Here is a 19,385-nt window from a genome sequence, read left to right as displayed (position 1 = left end):
TTTCAACTGCTATAACAAAATACCATAATCTGGGTACCTTGTAAACAACAGAAATTTATTTCTCACAGCTCTGGAGGCTGGAAGTCCAAGACGAAAGTACCAGCTTTGGTACTGGTGAGACAAAGCTTCCTGGATGATAAAAGGCCATCTTTTTGCTATAACTTCACATGGCGGAAGGGGCTAGGGAGCTCTGTAGGGTCTCTTTTATAAAAGAGACTAATTCCATTCATGAGGGCCCCACCCTCATGACCTGAGCACCCCCAAAGCCTTCTCTTAATTCCATCACTTCAGGGGTCAGAAATTCAACATATGAATTTTGCGGGGTGACACAAATATTCAGACCGGAGCACCGGTCAAACATAGATTCATGTTGCTCAACTTCTTTTATAGCTTTAATCCTGACAATTCATTCTTTTATTCATCTCATGGATCCCAAACACAATCCGAGAACAATTTTTCCACATCTTCTTTAGTCTTTTCAAACTGCAAATTGCACCATCTCTTTGTGTACCATAGGGAGCTCCTTTACATATACTATACTTGGCTTCACTTCAACATTACACTAACCAATATCCTATACAAGTAAGACAGAGCACAGTGGTTAAGACCACATGTGCTAGAGCCAACTGGCCCAAGTTTAAATCATAATTCTGACCTTACTGGTTGGGTAACCCTGGACAAATTACTTAACCCAAGTCTCAGTTTTATCATCTTTAAAATGGGCTATATTAGCACCTACCTCATTGTACTATTGTGAGGAAGAAATGAGTAACTCTCAGAACGATGCCTGACACATCTTAAGTATTCAATAGATGTTTCCTATTTTAGCTTCTGGTCTCAAAAGAAGAAGCTTCTTGCCTCCTTGTTAAAGCTAACCCTTCCACCTTCACTCTGTACCTAATTCTTTCCCTCTTCTTCAGAATCTCTTGCTCTGTAACATCTGAAAATTACCTCTCTATGGGTCTCTTTTCCTCTTGTCTTCTAATATCCTAAGGTTTGTTGTGTCTGTTCAAAATTATTCACTTGAACCTACGTCTTCTATGGCTCAATCTGTCTCCTTCCTTCAGATTCCAGATTCTTCTAATGCCTCTACTTTCTGTCCCGCACAATCTGGCCTCTGATTATTGTTGACCTCCCCTCACGTCATCTCACATTTCTTCTCTCACTCCAGCCAAAAGCCTCTCATGGGTTTTGAACAAACCGAGCACTTTCTGGCCTCAAGGACTCTGAAGCTGCTGTATCCTAGGTTTGGGACATCTCCCCCCAGCTCCACTGATTTATTCAACTCCCTCAGCTTTTCACCTCAAGGGTGCCATCCTCAGTGAGGCCTTCATCCCTCAGCACCTCAGTTAAAGCCCCCCCCCCAGTCCCTCTCTATCTTACAACATTGTTTTATTTCGTTCAAAGAACTGCTCCTTGAAGACAGAGACCTGAATGTCTCTCTCACTTCGTATTCCCAGTGGCTGGCTCTATAAGTATTTGTCCAATGTATGCACCAAGGACTAAGCTAGAATCATGGAAATGCCAAGTGAATCAGACAGATCCCGTCAACAGTTTATAGCCCAGTGACAGCCCTCCTTTCTCTCTTCACAGGTCCCACTTTCTCTTTTGCCACAGTCACCCTAATTTGAGTCCTCATCACCTCACATCATGATGACCGCAGAGCCTTCTCATTTCCATCCCTTCATTTCTTTCCATCTACCAATCCACCCCACGTACTGTTAGGGCCTGAGGGGATCCAATAAATAGTATCACTTTTTTTCACCCAAGTTCTAAACCAACTGAGATTGATAGAGGGTAGTCAGACACATAGAAATCAAAACATGAGCCAGCTGGAGGACACAGCTTAGGTGTGTAGCACCCCAGAATTCCACAGACTCACCAATGAGTCACCCGCAGCACTGGATCAGCACAGGCTCCCCTCCCAGGGGCTACCCATGAAAGGCTGACGGGTGGTGGAGCAGGCCTAGAGGAGCGGACCAGAATCAGTGCTTTCTGTAGAGGCTGAGTTACACATGCCTGGTTCCTCTCCTAAAGGTGCCCCTAAGTTACGCCTCCCCAGGGGTGGAGTGTGCAAAGGGAGGGAGAGAGGCCAAGAGGGCCATTCTAACTGATGAGTCTTTACATGGACACAAAAGCTATAGGGAAGGAGATTCCCTGCAACCCACCCCCCACTACCCTTGGCCCCTGCCAGCTTCCAGACTTTCTGTAAAATATCCTTTTAATCTTGACTCTCAAGAAATTTTCAAGTGCTTCTTGCCAAACATATCATGTTAATTCTCTCTGTCTGGCTTTGAAGGTCCTCCATAATCTCAGCCCACTGCTCTCCAAAATGTAGTCCTGTTCTGGCTTAGCCTCTGACCAACCCACACAAAGTCTGTGTTCATCTCCACCTCGGCTGTGTGCTCAACCCTCAGTGCTCGGCTGGAACATCCTTTCCTCAGTGAAGACTTCTCTGACATTCTAGACCACAATCAAGTCTCTTTTCTTTACATTTCTGGTTAACAAAACAGTTTTCCAAGTCTATTTGTTTCATGTTATTATTCAACTGTGTTTAAGCCAGAGACTAGGGGGAAATTAACCAAATTTAGGTCTCTGTTCTCATTAGAGGCATGAGGGAAGTGAAATTAACAGGATGCACATCAATCATGACACTGCCACAAATGTCCATAGCAAAGAACATGAAGAGAATGATGCTACAGGAACCAAAGAGGGGCTGTGTTTTGTACATTTTCAATATGGTATATAAGCCCTCACACAGTGCCGGCCACAGTAGTGCTCACAGATATTTGTTAACTTATTCTGGTAGAAATGAACTAGGCTCAAGTGATATCTCTTCTGTGAGTTACTTTGGAGATCTTTCTTTATGGGTAAAAGAGAACATCCCATTTGTTTTCCCTTCATTAACCTAGGGGAAAAGACATATCTGTGCAGGCTCTAGAAGAAAGAGATCCATAACATATCTAGCTATGTATTAGCTAGACACACTAGCTGGGGATCTTTTCCATCTAAGTTCTTTGTGCTATGAGCAACAGTGATAGTGCATAAGTCAACACAGACCTGGTCAATTTCACTTCTCAAGTGTGAACCTGACCAGGAGATCACAGACCCAACCTCTTAAATTCAGAGGTTTTCTGCCTTCTGTGACAAGGGTAATTTCTAGTGCTTATAGAACTTTTTGACCCAGAAAACATTTCCAAACATCAGCTTTCAAATGATGCTCACTCTTGACCATCATGAGCTTCTCATTCTGTTTCGTTAATCTATACGAATTAAGTATAAAAGAATCTCTCATACTTAGGCCACCAGATTTTAAGATAAGGGGTATTCCATTGCTATATCTTTGGGTAACACAGAATCACAGAAACTTAGAGCCAGAAGGGACTAGAAATCTCTTCAGCCCAGCCCTATCTGAAGTAGAACCTGTCAGGTGCCTCCAGCCTATCAACTGTCTCCCCCTTATTTACTAACGGAACCCTAATTTTGTTCAGTTGTGGAGATGGCCTCTCCCCTGCCCCACAAAAAGAATCATGATTTGTTTAACCCAATCAGTAACCGCATTTTCCTTTGCCAGAGATTGCTTTAGGGGAAGGCATGCAACCCAGTTCTGGCTGCAGACGAGGTGCTTTTGGGGTCCTCTGGGAAGAGACCCAGAGGAAGTGCCCTGCTTTCCCTTCCTGACTTTGGTGGCCGATATATATCCTATATCTTTGGGACTGCTGTAGCCATCTTGCATAAATGAGGGAGAGAAGAGACACTACCAATATACTGAGGATAGCAGAGGAAAAAGATGAAAAGTGCCTGGATCTTGATGACCCTGGGGCCACCAGAGGTAGGTGTCCTTAAGTGTTTACTGCATACAGTGTTTGATATTCACTAAGTGTCCAATAGCTATCTGTTAGGTATGTGAAAAAAATAAGATGATAAATGGCCTCACTGTTTATGCCACTTTCCGCTGAGTTTCTATTACTTGCTTCTAAATGCATTCTAACTGATTTAACAGATTTGGAAAGAGGTTCCAGGAAACAAAGTGACTTGGCTAAGGTTATACCACAGAGTGTGCAAGTTGAGAGTGGAACTCCAACCTCCAGACTTTCAATCTAGATGACACTGTGCTTTATCTGTGGTGGAGGGGATGAGGCCTAAGCTTCCTCAGACTTGAGAGGCAGTATTAGAGTGTGGTTATATGTGGCCTCCAGAATGGGCTTGGCTTGGGATACTAGCTCCACCACATACTAGCCAGACGGCCTTGGGTGAGGTTACCTTCTCTAAGGCTTGGCTTCCTCCTTTGTAAAATCAGCAAAATATTAATCTCTTAGTCTAACATATTAAACTATTATTAATATTAAATAAGATAATGGATGAATATTTCTTAGCACAGGTCTGGGCATAAAGTTAACTCTCATTAAGTGATAGCTCTTACTGACAGTATTAATACTAATAAGATTCATTCAACTTGACTCAAGCTTTAGGTAAGGAAAAATGAAAGAGAGGACATTTTCACTCTGGAAACAAACAAATAAAACTGTGCTGTCCTGATTTTCCAAGCACTAATACATAGAGTTCAACCAAACACCTTGCATATGCTCATACCTGATATGATAGAAAGTTGTCTACAATACAATACATTTTATCAAAGAACTGCCAACCTAGTGTGGGAGATGAATGTACAAGCAATTACCTATAATGTGCAGCAGAATAAAATGTGCTATGGAAACATAAAATAAGAGAAAAAAATAATTTTAATTTAAAAAAAACACAAGAAACAGAGAACAAACCAGTGGTTATCAGAGGGGAAAGGGGTCAGAGGAGGAGCAAGATAGGTGAATTAGAAGGATTAGGAGGTATGAACTACCACGTATAAAATAAATAAGTTACAAGAATATGATGCATGGTACAAGAGATACAGCCAATGTTTTATAATAACTTTATGCAGAGTATAATCTATAAAAATAGAAAATAGGTATGTTGTGTACCTCAAGTTAATATAATATTGTAAGTTACTTATACTTCAATTTTTTTTAAATGGAAAAATATGGAAAGGTCTCAGGGATGATGTGGCATTTGAACTGGTCCTTGAAAGAAAATGGAGGATTCTGAAAAGTGAAGAAGACAGAGAAGGTACTGTGGGTGAAGAGACATCATGAGCAAAGTCCCAGGAGCTTGAACGCACACGGCACATTCAAAACTAGCACATGGATGGGGTGAAGAAAGGTGTAGGTGATAAGCTTGGAAAGATGGGAAAGATATCTAGATGCTTTAGAAAATTTACACTTGATTTTGTAAACAATGGGGAACCATGATATTCATTTTTGAGAACAGAGTAGCACGAAAAGATTTGTGTTTTAAGAAAGTAACTCTAGCAGTTTGTGAAATTAGTAACTATAGTTCTCCTTAGCCAAGAAAGATAAAATACATTAACAGAACAACCGCAAAAAAATGCCAGACATTTCATTTTCAGAGTTCCCATATACATTTGTTAGGAATCAGGATGCGGGCTGGCAATGAGGCATGTTGGGTTTCCGAAAAATATAACCAATGGAAACTATACAACCATATAAAATCAACTTTCTGTGACCTATTTTAGCAATTTCTTTGCACTGACTAATCTTGCTGAAGGGTGAATCATAAATTCAGCAGAGCCCATGTCCTGGTGACCTCACTTGTTCTTAGCCCGTAGGAATATTCCCACCTCTACTGGCTCCAAGTCTTTTGAGAAACATCATAATTGAAAAGGCAGTCATTTTAGTATAAGTCCCAAATTTGGCTTTCTTTTTTTTTTTTTGTCTAGTGAAAGATGGGGAAAAAGGGAATCAAAACAGAGTAACATAGAACTCCAGATAAAGAAACCATACTGCCATGGTTTTTCTGGCCCTACAGAAAAACTCTGCTTGAGACCTTCTCCTAAAGTACAGCACAAGAAAAACAGGCAGAGGGATGGTACCCGGTCACCAGAGAGTGAAACCGACTGAAACAAAAGCCCAGCTGACCACTGCCCTTGCCAAGCAGATGAAAATGTGAACACAGGGAGGGAAAAGTCAGTCAGATTCGGGCAGTCTGCTGAGTTTCAGAGCTCCATAGCTAATGCCAAGGAGTTCTTCTAAAACTTTTTTATTTGAAAAATTGCAACAGCAGGTCATCCAGAAGTAGAGTCACAAGGCACGTGGAAATCCTTCTGTGTTAACTAATTTCAACCATACCTATATTCCCATCATGACCTTCCATCACCTCTCTGACTATAGGAATTGGCTCCCACACAACCAAGGTCAGTTCAACAACATCCTAGAATAATATCATTTTAGAGTTGGGAAAGATTATAGAGATAATTTAACCTGCTTCACGAGTTTACAAACCAAAGGCAGTAGACAAGTGATTTTTCCAAACCTACATGGTGAGTCAGGGGTAGAGCTACGATACAATGCTTGCAAGTCCTTGATGAGTGTTCTTTCCATATAGCCTCACCTGCCTCTACCGTGTGCATATACTTAGAGGGATGAAAGAGAGAGAGAGAGTGTGTGTGTATATACCTATTTTTCATATTGATAACATATCTAGTGTCCACACGTTCTTATGGCGTTTTATGTTCTTACCTTAATATATGTTTATATTTGGATTGTAATTCTATGGTGTTAGAACCCCATCTTTTTTATCCCCCAGGAAATTCCCTGCTGCCTCTGGCTGCATCATTACTTAGTGAACAAGAACAGGGTAACAGCGGTGCAAAGGGGGAAAGGGCTAAGACAGATACTAGCCAGGGGCGTGTCTGTACAGAATGAAGATTAGTGCTAGGACTGAAAAGGAGCCACTGTGGTTGTGGGATCAGGGTCCTCCCTCAGGGCTAGTTCCCAGTCACACCTCGCTACAGCTGCCTAGGGCATGGCAGACCCTGGGAAGGCAGGAGCAAGGGAGCTGGCGCTGAGGAAGCTTCGGTCTCCACCACCTACCTTGAGGTTCTCTAGAAATAGCTGCCTTTGAAATGAGGTGATGACTGTGTTATTTAATGGATGGGTACATCCTTTCATAATGTATACATATATCAAATCATCATGATGTACGCCTAAAATATCGTACAACTTTGTCAATTATACTTCAATAAAGCTGAAAAAAAATAAAAAAGAACTGCTGTTGCCATCTCTATTCCTTCCCCATCAGTTTATGACCTAAACCTTTTGCTATGACTATTCTATCCTCAGGTAATGCAGGTAGTCTTAACTACATTGGATTCAGGCTATACTCCATCCACCTAGTAGGACCCATTGGCAGTACCCTAGCACTTAGCATAGTCTGTCTTCCTGAGGCAATGAAATCTCTAGAATGCATTCACAGGCTTCTGAATAAGACTGAAAAAGGAAGCCAAAGATGGGGCAAAACTCTGAAGCCTTCTTTCCGTGGTCACAAACCCAGAGGGGTCGGTTTGCTTATGCTTTTCTGTATGGATAACATTTAAGAGTGTGAAAGGCAAAGTTACAGTCTTCCTTTTGCAGATTCGTTGGTCCTCTAAAGGACTGTGACCAGCTCTGCACTGTTCATGTAGTAACTGTGTTAAAGGCAGGAAACAATCGTTGCTTAGCTAGACTGCTTGGGTGGGTCTCAGTTTTCCTAACCAGTGATTCCCTGAGGGAGTAATTTTAGTTGATGAATATTATCACCCAGGTCTGTTTCCTCCACACCACTTCCTACCCCTTACTCCCACAGGGACTGATTGCCAACAAGCCTTCTATAGTGGAGGGTTCTGGAGACTGAGAACTACTGGCTTCCAAAGTAGGGGTCCAGCTCCAGCTTAGGGATTAAGAGCATGGAGTCTGAAGAAAGAGTGCCCGGGTCCAAATCGAGGATCCACTTGTTACTAGCTGGGGGGCTGTAAGCACATTCCTTAAGCTCTCTGTACCTCAGTGTCCTCATCCTTAAAAAGGGCTCAATAAAAATACCTATATCACAGGAGTGTTATATGAATTAAATCAGCTGTTATCTGCACAGCACTTAAAACAGTGAACAAAGTAAGTGTTTCTGCTGTTATTGTTATTTTTTCCCTTCTCTTTCCACCTGGGCTCTCTCACTTACCCTGAGGATGAACACACCGGGTGCTCAGATGTTGGCTTTGATAGTAACAAGTAGGCTGTTAATCTCTTTGATGTATTCTGCTCTCATATATACCAAAAACCTAGGAAAGAAGGGATCTTCAAATGCAAAGCAATAGCCTTCTGTAAAGAAACACTATGAGGGAACAGGGAAAAGTTGAGGAGTGATGCAAAAAATTGCCTCACGTGACTGCCAACTTCAGAAAGACTAACGGGCACACCACAATTATCTCCCCAGGCTTTGTGCTCACCAAACAGCAGTCAGATTCCTCTACAAAGGGTAATTGTACCCATGCCTGTGTGACCCTGGAGTCTGAGATGGTATCTGGAGACTCCTCCAAGGCCAGGGCACCATTCTTCCAACACTAGGGGCTACTTTACAAGCCATATCTGTTTGATTCTCTCTTATCACAAGGACAGTGCACAGCAGCCTTTGAGATGAAAGCAAATCTTCATTTCCTGCTGCTAAAGAACTTCACAGAGAGGATGTGCAAGGTATGAGATGCTAGATGATGGTGCGAGGCCCTCGGAAAAGAGGGTGGAGTTGTTCTTTTTCTAGAAGGACATAAACCAGCTAAAGAACTCATGTTCTTAATTTATCAGCTTGATTTCGATCAGAAATGCATTCATCTCACGTGTAAGAAAATGTTTTCAGGATGTTTTATGTTCAGAGCGCTATATGAGGTACTGAGGATAATGCAGTGCATAAGAAACAATCCCTTCCTCAGTGACCGTAAACTCTGGTGTAGAAGAGAGTAAACAGCTGATGACAAATCAGTATGAGAGAGGGAATGGATGGTCTATTTCCCATTAACAAACCAGTTAACAGCTATGAGAAAGTACAATGCAGGAAGGCCAATTCGAGAAATATTTATTACGAGGCCATTTTATGAAACTGACTGTGCCAGGGAAAACTAGGAGTGTTGGGTAGTGTCACTTTGCTTCTCATGGATGACTTCCAAATTCAACTGTAATAGTAATAATAATATTATTAAATGTTTAAGGCATCTATTAAGTGTTTACTGTGTGCCAAACATGATTCTCAGAAGCACTTTAGATTTTTTAACCCATTTAATGCTCACAAGATATTGAGGTAAGTACTACTATTATCCCACACTTTATGCCCCACTCCCCCCAAAAAAATTAAGGCTCAGAGAGATTAAGAAACCTGCCCTATGTTACACAGCTAGTAAGTACTGAAACAAGGAATGAAATTCTAACAGTCTAGGCTTATAGTCATTTTTTTAACCAATATGCTACTTTGTCTGACCAGAAGGCCTTCTTCAGACAGGCTTGCCCATTAGCCAAACAACTCCTACTATACCCCAGCTATCCACTGCCCTCAATATGCCCAAATCTGGTTTGCTTTATACCCAAAGCATCATTTATCCTCAGTAAGGCTCACAAGCCTAGTTAATCATTGCCAAACGAGGCAGAAGACACAGAGGCCCTGCCTAATGAAGAAGACCCTTGGGCTTGTCGTTATGGAAGGAAAGGGAGGGAATGAGGGTGGCAGAAGAGGAGGAAGCGGCGGTCGAGGAGGAGAAGAACCACTCCTGGTTTAAGTCTTTAAGCTACTCAGGGGACCTCAGAAAAAGGATCCAGAAAAAAATAAAAATCAACTGGAGAGGGCTTCCCTGGTGGCGCAGTGGTTGAGAGTCCGCCTGCCGATGCAGGGGACACGGGTTTGTGCCCCGGTCCGGGAGGATCCCACATACCGCGGAGCGGCTGGGCCCGTGAGCCTGCGCGTCCGGAGCCTGTGCTCCGCAACAGGAGAGGTCACAACAGTGAGAGGCCCGCGTACCGCAAAAAAACAAAACAAACAAACAAACAAAAATCAACTGGAGAAAACACAAGACTACAAAGTAATAAAGCCCATAAGTAAGAGAGTGACAGGGCTAGACACAAACCCTGATAGCCTTTCCCTGTCTGCCTGTGGTGCCACGAAAGGGCATTACAGTGAGGAAAGGGTTCCTGTGCATTTCTTCTGTTTGTTTTCTTACTAAAACTCTGTGCCGCGTCCTGAGAGGGTTGCACCCCCCAGTGTGTAATGTGTCTTCTGTATCTGTAGCCTCTAGCAACTGGCATCTTTTGAACAAATCCACTTTGGCATGGGGACACTCAGAACGCAGTGACAAACTGACCCCAAAGCAGACACTATTTGAGTGCGCCCCTGTAGAACACCTGTTTGCAACTTGCTGACCTCCACTGAAGCACGTGTGTATGCGGGTGTGTGCACACGCACATACACACACTCACAGGGCTGAGCCCTGGTGACTCTGGATTCCCCTCCCAAAAGCCATTTGATCCTAGGAGAAGCCCCCGCTGGCCAAACTACAAAGATCTGGAGGGCGCTGGGTGGACCCCAGAGACACACTCTTTGTTGAAAACCAGGCGCACTGCCACTCCACTGCTGGGGTCCCAAGCGCCTCCTTTCACCCCAGAGCCGAGGCGGCCCTCCAGGCAGGCGGCGGTGGCCTCGGGTGTTTGCCTTCCCGCTGCAGCCAGCTCCTGGGCTCTGCAGGGTGGGCTCCAAGGCCACAGGGCCACCTTTCTTCCCTGACTCGCTCTTCTACAAACACTGGATCTGCTGGGCCTGGGGGGAGGGGCAGAGAGAAGCCCCCAGCCAGCAAGTGTGCACAGCGCACAGAGGGGAGGCGTGTGCAGGACGGAGGTGCGCCTCGGTTTACAACGTGGCTGCAGCGCCCGCACTTCCCTGTCTCAGGTGCGACGTTGATTTATTGTTGCTGAGTAACTTCTCGTGGTAGAAACCAAATTTCTTTTAATATATTCCATGTGTATGTACACACTCGTGTGAAATATATGTACTTTGAGGGTATCTATTTATGTTCCATGGGGAGTCATTCTTTCCCATCAGGAATCTCACCTGCTGCTTTGTGTATTGGGTCAGATTCCTGGCACGTTTTGTTTCCTGTTGTTTAGTAAAGGTGCTCTTCCTGGGATGCACGCACACAAAAACACCAAGGTGCCCTCCTCAAAGGAGACCCATTTGACTACATTTTACTTCTTCTGAGGAGCCCTTAGCCTATCATTAACCCTTGTTAATTTTTAGAACAGCTAGAGTGGAGGACGTGAGGATGATGGGGCCCTGTCTGGACACCGAATCTGAAGTGCCTGTGGGACACTCCAGCAGAGGCGTTCACCAAAGAGCCAGATACACGAGTCTGAAGCTCAAGGAAGAGATCTGGCCTGACCCCGATATCCTGGGTCCTCAGCTACAGCTCTGGCCAAGATACCACACCGCCTTCCTCTGCTTTTCGGCATATGCTTTCAGGAGAGACAATAAGCCTTTCTTCAGTTTGGATGGCTACTTTCCAAGGTTTTAAAGTGAACTTCACTCAGAGATCTTGGCTGATCTTGACTAGTACGCACGTGGGTGTTGCCACTTCCTCACCTCTCCCAAATGTTGTGAGCATTACAGTTGGCAGAGTGGGTGACCAGCCATGAACCTAGAGCTCCTCTCCACCCCCAGCCCAAGAGTGGGCAGCCCATGGGCCCTGCTTGCCCCTGCCCTTTACCTAGTGAGCAACAGGAACGAGATTTCTCTCTCCTGCTCTCCAGAGTATGCCAGACGGAGCAGGTGTCAGACACTTGGCAGGCCATTTCTCCAGCCTTATTCATTCCAGATAGGATGCGTATCCCATGGATGACCAAAAGGGGGCCAGGTTATATTATATCAATACTTGCAAAGGCCATTGGTTACAGTTTAGTTTTCAAAATACCACTCAGTACTTATATTTCAACATAATATTCAAACTTTTTAAAATTGAGAATTAAAAAGTAATAATCATGGTCTGTCATATCCTCAAGTGAGAAGCTAAGGAAAGTTCTTTCTTTAGCTTCCTTTAGAGAACCCGAGGAAGGCTGGTTCTTGCATTTACAATCCAAAGAAGATTGGAAAAAATAAAATTGGAAATACGACATCCTCTTAACTTGGTTTATGCCAGGGATTTAGAATGGTTACAGTGGTTTAGTGATTGAAAAAAAAAAATCTATGTGAACTCCAAGAAACCAAACAAAAACTGAGGTTGTTTGCTGATCAATGAGTACAACTGTTTGTACGTGAGCCCAAGGCAAAGGTCTCATGCTGCCAGGCACTGAGGTCACAGCAACTTGTCTATCCCCTAATGTCTAGCCAGTTATCAAGCCCTGTGCTTTATAATGTCCTTTTCTTTCTTACTCCCATGATCACCATTTGGCTAGATGTTACAGAGGACTGGTGAAAGTCTAGGAGAGAAGATAAGGAATTACAGGTCATAAATTTGAGTGGGGGAAAAAGAGTATTTTAAAAGGATAAATTTGAACTGGGTGTGAAAATAATGTAGCACCTCATAGGCAGGAAGACTGCATTTCCTTAATGGACATACTATACCATATCCTTGCCTCAAGTTATACTTACAAACTAAATGTTATTAATTAAAATTTAATGTAAAATAAGTAAATAAAATACAATGTTAAATGTATCAATGGAGTACAAGCAATGATAGAGATTGAAGAAACGCTAAAATAGCAGTTAAGTACATAAAATAGTCTCCCCAGTTAATTAAGCAGAAGCCATCTAAATTAAGAGGTTAAGCAGGATAACTGAAGAATCATCAGTAAGAAAAATGGATAGCCTGTATAAATGAGGTTACGGTGAAGAAAAATGCTGCGGGAAACAGAGAGATGGTTTGTCATGTCTCACAGAAGAGGAAGTTCACAGGTGAGTACATGAGTACATATTCATGTGCATGTCTGTGTGTGTGTATAAAGTGCAAGGAAAAAAGAAATCAGGGCCCTGCACCATGAGGTCCTAACCAACCTCTCCAAATGTTTCCTCCCACGACCGCCATGAGATCCTTTGGTCTCCTCAAGGGTCAGCCTGGTCTCCTTGTCTCCCCCTTGGTCCACACCATAAACCTGACCGAGTGTCCTCCAACTGTGACTCTCTTTCTGCAACTTAGTGTCCTTCAAGGTCCAGCTCAAGTTCCATCATGTCTCACAAACGCTTCCTGACAAGCCCAGCCCAGAGTGTCTTCCCCTTCCTCTATCCTCTGACAATTGCTGCTACTCACTCATTTTTTTAAAAAAATTCCAACAATATAAAGTAAAACAAAGTTCCCTCCCAGGCATTTCAGTTGAGCACCTCCTTTCTCTCACCACTGGGCACCTTCCTGAGTCTTTGGGAGTGTCTGATCCCCTCAACCTAATGAGAAGTTCTTTAGGGCAGGGACTGTGTCTTCACACATCTTTTAATCCTTCATATCACAAGACTACGGCCAAGGTATGAGCTGATCAACATCTACCAATGTGAATAAGCGGTATCGTACAATGTTCAAAGGAAAGTACTACATTCATTAACTATGAGAATGTTCTGATTCTAACATATAAGATTAGGAAAGGAGAATTAACCGTAGTCATCTTTTCACTCAGTTCCTCCTAGGAGGAATAAGACTGTAGACTTCAGGTAAGGTAAGTGCAAAGGTAAATGGAAGAGGGGGCTTAAGTAGGCAGAGCCAGACATGGACAATGGAGAGTAAGACTCTCATGAGGTAGATGCAAGAGAGACAAAGGAAAATCAACAATTATTTAAATGCAGTCAGATATAAAAACATACCCATATTTCCTTGAGCATCTTCTACCTTGTTTGATGAGGACAACAGAAAAGACGGCCTGGTGAAGTGAGGGCCCTGAAGAGATGGTTGTTGCTGCTGCTGCAGAGGCATGGTTTTGAGGACCACCCTCCAGTCCACCTGGGTAATATCTGACCTTGATCGAGCATGGCCGGGCTTAAAAGTAGAAGTCTCATCCAATAAGTCATTCACAGAACGAGGTCTGTCCCTCCGACGCTGACAGATGTTGAAAAACTCAAAGGTTGAAGCTTCCTTTTGTTCCATCCAGGACAGATTATCTGGGGTTGTCCCTTTCTGGACCATAAACTGTTCTTTGGCAGGGAAGACATTTTGAGCTTTGGTTTCTAAGAACCTGGTCTTACAATGGTCCCAGATCATGCCTCCCTTGCCCAGGGAGGAGACATTTCTGATAGCACCATTGTCTATGTTACTGAGGACCTCATGCCCCACCAGTTCAGGGACTTCCTGAATCCCATAAACCTCTGCTTGCTGCACAGCCTTTTCTAGCTTACTATCAAAAGTACTAAAGAAATCCTCAGTAACTTCCAGGGCTGGGCTGATATCATCCACTTCCAAAGCTTCCATGTCACAGGCTCCAAGAGGACTAAGCCTCCTAAGCTGGTTCAGGAAAGGGCTTCATGAACATTCACCCGACGAAGAGAGGTAAAGTTTTGGGCAACACAGTTCTGGAAACAACTGGAAGGAACTTTCATTTAGCTGCACAGAGCAGGCCAAGCACAAGGGTGGTTGATGTTTTCCAGGATATTAAAAGCATCTGCTAGATGATAACAGTCATCAACAAAGGTACTGGGAGACAAACATTCCTTTGAGATTATTCTTCAGTGAGACCTCTGTAAAGACAACAGGAAGTGCTTGTCAAGGCAATGTCACCACCATCTTTAATTTCCTGAAAGAAAATGAAAAGAACAACATTGGCACATAGTTCATTGTATTCTATATACATAAATCTGCCCGCTTACTTCCTCATCTTTACATCTCTTCCATGGCAGTCATGCCCAAACGTGGACAACACCTACAGAGAAGTTCCACTGTCAAGAGTACACATCACTGGGACTACCCTGGTGGCGCAGTGGATAAGAATCCACTTGCCAATGCAGGCGACATGGGTTCGATCCCTGGTCCGGGAAGATCTCACATGCTGTGGAGCAACTAAGCCTGTGCGCCACAACTACTGAGCCTGCACTCCAGAGCCCACGTGCCACAACTACTGAAGCCCACGTGCCTAGAGCCCGTGCTCCACAGCAAGAGAAGCCACCGCAAGGAGAAGCCCGCGCACCACCATGAAGAGTAGCCCCTGCTCACCGCAACTAGAGAAAGCCAGCGCGCAGCAACGAAGACTCAATGCAGTCAAAAAAATAAATAAATAAAATTTAAAATCTTAAAAAAAAAAAAAGTACACATCACTACATTGTATTAGAACTTACACAGAGCAGGGTAGGACTCCTGATAAGAGGAATTAAGGTCAGCAGCTTTTACTCATACAGAGAAGCCTCTGAGAGCAGTTGTGAAAAGACTGCCCTGGCAAATCTCTGTGATATTGACCTAAAGAGTTAGCCAAAGAGACTAGGAATTCTGGGACTGCACTTATATCGTAATCAGTCTGAAAGTCATAAATGCATGAGTCCTGTCACAAACCTTGAAAGCACTGATGGTTTGTCAGGCTCGAAGGTGCAAGGGGGAAGTAGAGAGGGAGAATGGCCCTTTTATTAACCTGAATGTTTTTGTGCTGTGTTTCCTAAGCTTAGATTATGTAATGCCTGATGATGACTCTGGACTTCACAATTCTTCCAGTCATCTTGCAAAAAGGCTTCAGGATCCAAACTCCCTGAGGCTTTGAGGATTGGCCTACGAGTAGGTCCAGCCTTGGGTCTGGGCAGAAAGAATCGTAACACTAACCACACTGTCTGGGAAATGCTAGAGCTCCAAGGCCAGGCCAAACGAGAACAGCGATGCTGTCCAATATGGTAGACACTAGCCATACATGGCTATTTAAATTTAAATTTATTGGGTTTCCCTGGTGGCGCAATGGTTAAGAAGCCACCTGACAATGCAGGGGACACGGGTTCAAGCCCTGGTCCAGGAAGATCCCACATGCCGGGGAGCAACTAAGCCTGTACACCACAACTACTGAGCTTGTGCTCCAAAGCCCATGAGCCACAACTACCAAACCCGCATGCCACAACTACTGAAGCCTGAGTGCTTAGAGCCCACACTCCGCAACAAGAGAAGCCACTGCAATGAGAAGCCTGCCCACCTCAATGAAGAGCAGCCCCTGCTCGCCGCAACTAGAGAAAGCCCATGCACAGCAAGGAAGACCCAACACTGCCCAAAAAATAAATAAATTTTTTAAATTTAGAAAATAAATAAATAAATAAATTTAAACTGATTAAAAATCAAATAAAGTTCCTCAGTCACACTAGCAACACTTGATGTGCTCAACATACACCTTTGTATCTTTACCAAAAAAACAAAACAACTAGGTAAGCCTTGTTTTCCTTACCTACTTACAAGTAGGTAAAACTAGGCAATTAGCAACACCTTTGCAAGTTGCTGCAAAGGTACATAAATGTGCTTTCTTCTTTAAAACTGCACAATTTCTGTGGTTAATTAAAATCATTTTTAGCACTTAGGTCATTAAATCATTACATTTAAATCAACAGCACCAATCTACATTGCTTAATGTGTGTAAGTAAAACTACTATATACAGCCTGTTATTTTAAATGTATCAAGAAGGTTTGCAGGTCACAGGAACTTGGTGGCTAACCTCTTATAAAGTGATAATGACTGTGAATTTGTCTACTTTTTACATTTTCATATTTATTATGTTAGCATTCATGAAGCAAGGCACAGATTGATTTTTGGCAATAAGATCAGTTATAATATTTTTCTAGCTGCAAACGTGGTTTTGTTTGCTGTGTCTATGCTAAGCCTTGAGTCTCTTGAATCCTATAGCAGAGTTTCACTACTTTTGTCATTTTGAAACTTGGAATTTTTCAGTTTTATCTTGTACACCAGACACTAAGAAAAAGAAATACATAATAAATCTAAAACTTCTAGTTCTTTATTTACTAAAATTTTAAATGAACATAATAAAATATGAGTTTCCCATTTTATAGAAGAGGCACCAAGGTGCTGAGCACTAAGTTATTCATCTAAGATTCTATTATGAATGTTCCTTTTCTTACCTAGTTCTTAAAATTCAGTCTTTAATCATACTAGAGAGAGTAAATACCTTCAAACTGATTCTTTCTTTCTTTTTTTTTTAAATCAAAATGTCTAGGAATATACTCTTTGTGCTCCCTGCTTTGGTATTCACAGGCTGGCTAGGAGCATATAACCACTGACAGCCAGCACTGCTGGCTTGTGGAACACTCCATCACACTGTGTTCTAAGATTGTAGACTGTTAGACAAAGACGGGACCTTCGAGATCATCCTCTCAACCCCAACTTTCACAGAGGGGACACTGAGGCCCACAGAAAGTATGAAGTCCCAGGGACACTTCCCTATGCAATGCCTCATTTAATCCTCATTAAGGGCAGTAACAATTCAACTTGAGAACCATTTCAATGCTGTTTAACAAGGGATTCTGGAAACCACTCATCTACCATCCATTAAGGTCACGACAGGTCCAAGATGCTGAAGATGGAAGGATGAATAAGATACAGTCCTTGCCCTAAAGAGGCTCACAGTCTACCATGATGAGCCTAAGAAAATAAGTCCAAAAAACTGCCTTGATAGAGGATGGAAACAGATTTGGTGGGGGAAGGAGGGAGGGGTCACTTGCCAGCAAAGGTGAGGGAGAGATTAAGAAGGCCTTCAAAAGGAGGTGCCCTCTGAGTTGAGTCTAGAAAACTTAGAAGGTATTTGCCTGGATGGCTTGGAAGAAATTAGGAAGAGTAAATCACCTTTTGGTTAGCAAGGGATTTTCAAGTTTATTATATAAAATGACTTTCCATAGGCAGTGTGGTGAGCAATGCAGTGGAGAAACAGCAAGCAATCTAGTGGATCTAGAGTGAGAGCTAGGTCCAAATCCTAATTCTGTCTCATGCTAGCTAAGTAATTTGGGTAAGATTTCCCTGAACCACCCCCCAAGTCCACCCCAAGTCCTCTGGGCTAATCTGTTCTTCCTATTCTAGGAATTTCACTGTTAGTGCTTTCCATTGCTTCTGTCTGGAACCTACACAGCTATTCTCTTCGCTTTCTGATGTAAATATGCATTTGCCCTTCAAAACCATACTCTGCTCTTCACTGTGTGCCCCAGCATTTCCACGCCACTCTTCCTCCCCTCATTCCTCCACTTAGTCACAAAGGCCTTTCAGTTCCTCCTTCAAGGCTTACCATTTTGATCTCCAGGCCTGCCCACGGGCTATTCCCACCGCTGGAGGCGTTACTCCCTCCTGGACTCTTCTGCCCATGGCATCAATGCCTAATCATCCTTCAGGGTCCAATCTAACATCAAGTGACAGACCTGTATTCTCTAAAGAGAGCCACAGCGATATCTCCTATCCCACGTGCTTTTTGGCAGTGAGAACTTGCTACTTCCCCATCAGGAAGTGAGTTGACTTTTCCACTCCCATGAATCAGCGCAAAGCTTGTGATGTTTTGATCAGTAGAGTGTGGCTGTGCCCATTGAGGGTGCAGCCTTTGACTGGCCTGGTGGCTTCCTCTTCCTGTCTCTTGGAGCTCTAAGCTGATTATATAGAAAGTCCAGGCTACTCTGCTGGAGGGAGAGGCCACATGCTAGAGTACAGAGGCACCAGACATGTGAGGGAAGAAGCCATCTTGAATGACAGCCCAGTTGAGCTCTCCGATGATTCCAGCCCCAGTCAGTATCATAAGAGATTCCCAAGTGAGAATCTTCCAGCTGAGTCCAGTTAGCCCAGAACCATGAGAGATAATAAATTGTTTTCAGACACTAAATTTCGGAGTAGTTTGCCACACAGCAAACAATAATCAGGACTTACCACTTCCTTAGGGAAGCATTCTCTGGTGTCCCAGACTAGGTTAAATGTACTTGTTTAAGGACAGAAGGGCCTTGGTTCAGAAGGGCACCAGCACTTCTGTAAGTTATACACATCACATTTGTAATTACTAGTTTCGGTGTTAATATCCCCTTAGGCAGCAACTGTCAATTTTGTTCACCCATGGACCCCCCAAACACAGTTGCAGTTCAAAAAATATTTGTTGAATAAATGAATTATTTTTGAGTGGCTATCTTTAGAATCACGACATTGTCTTCTTTTCCCCCTTTTTCTTTTGTTGTTAGTACCTGACTTACATTCCTCTTACCACATAATGATTATCTCTAGCAATAAACAATAGAGGTACTGCTTTAACAACAGCCAAAAAAATTACTCTTTAGTATAATAAATGAATTAACAGACCAATGTGAGAGATCCAGCCCTTTGCCTGTATTTTCACAGTACAAATTAAATAGCTAAAAAGAATTTGAGAGTTGCAGTGATTTATTCATTCCATAAACATTTACTGAAGCAGCTGCTGTATTCTAGGCACTGGTGATACGACAGTGAACAAGACAGACATAAACCCTACCCTTGTGGAACTTACATTCTAGTGAGCACTTACTATTTAGACACTGCTCTAAATGCCTTCAATGTCTTACCTCATCTGTTAAGGTGTGGTGAGAAGGC

The 19,385-nt window shown here is 43.1% G+C and overlaps 1 protein-coding gene across 10 annotated transcripts in view; it reads right to left on the bottom strand.

Moving 5' to 3' along the window:
* The window catches only part of PLEKHM3 (pleckstrin homology domain containing M3), a 191,335-nt gene that overhangs the window by 153,232 nt on the left and 18,718 nt on the right, over positions 1–19,385 (bottom strand). For all 10 annotated transcript variants that reach the window (XM_082631337.1, XM_082631334.1, XM_082631336.1 and 7 more), the window contains one exon: positions 13,696–14,618. In XM_082631337.1, coding sequence (XP_082487463.1) covers positions 13,696–14,296 — 601 coding nt within the window. In that variant the 5' untranslated portion in view covers positions 14,297–14,618. The remainder of the gene's footprint in view (positions 1–13,695; positions 14,619–19,385) is intronic.

Source organism: Mesoplodon mirus (genome assembly GCF_964341445.2).
Source record: "Mesoplodon mirus genome assembly, chromosome: 8".
In the NCBI taxonomy this organism is placed as follows: Eukaryota; Metazoa; Chordata; class Mammalia; order Artiodactyla; family Ziphiidae; genus Mesoplodon; species Mesoplodon mirus.
The sequence above is the reverse complement of the archived record's forward strand: the minus strand, read 5'-3'. Positions and strand labels throughout refer to the sequence as shown.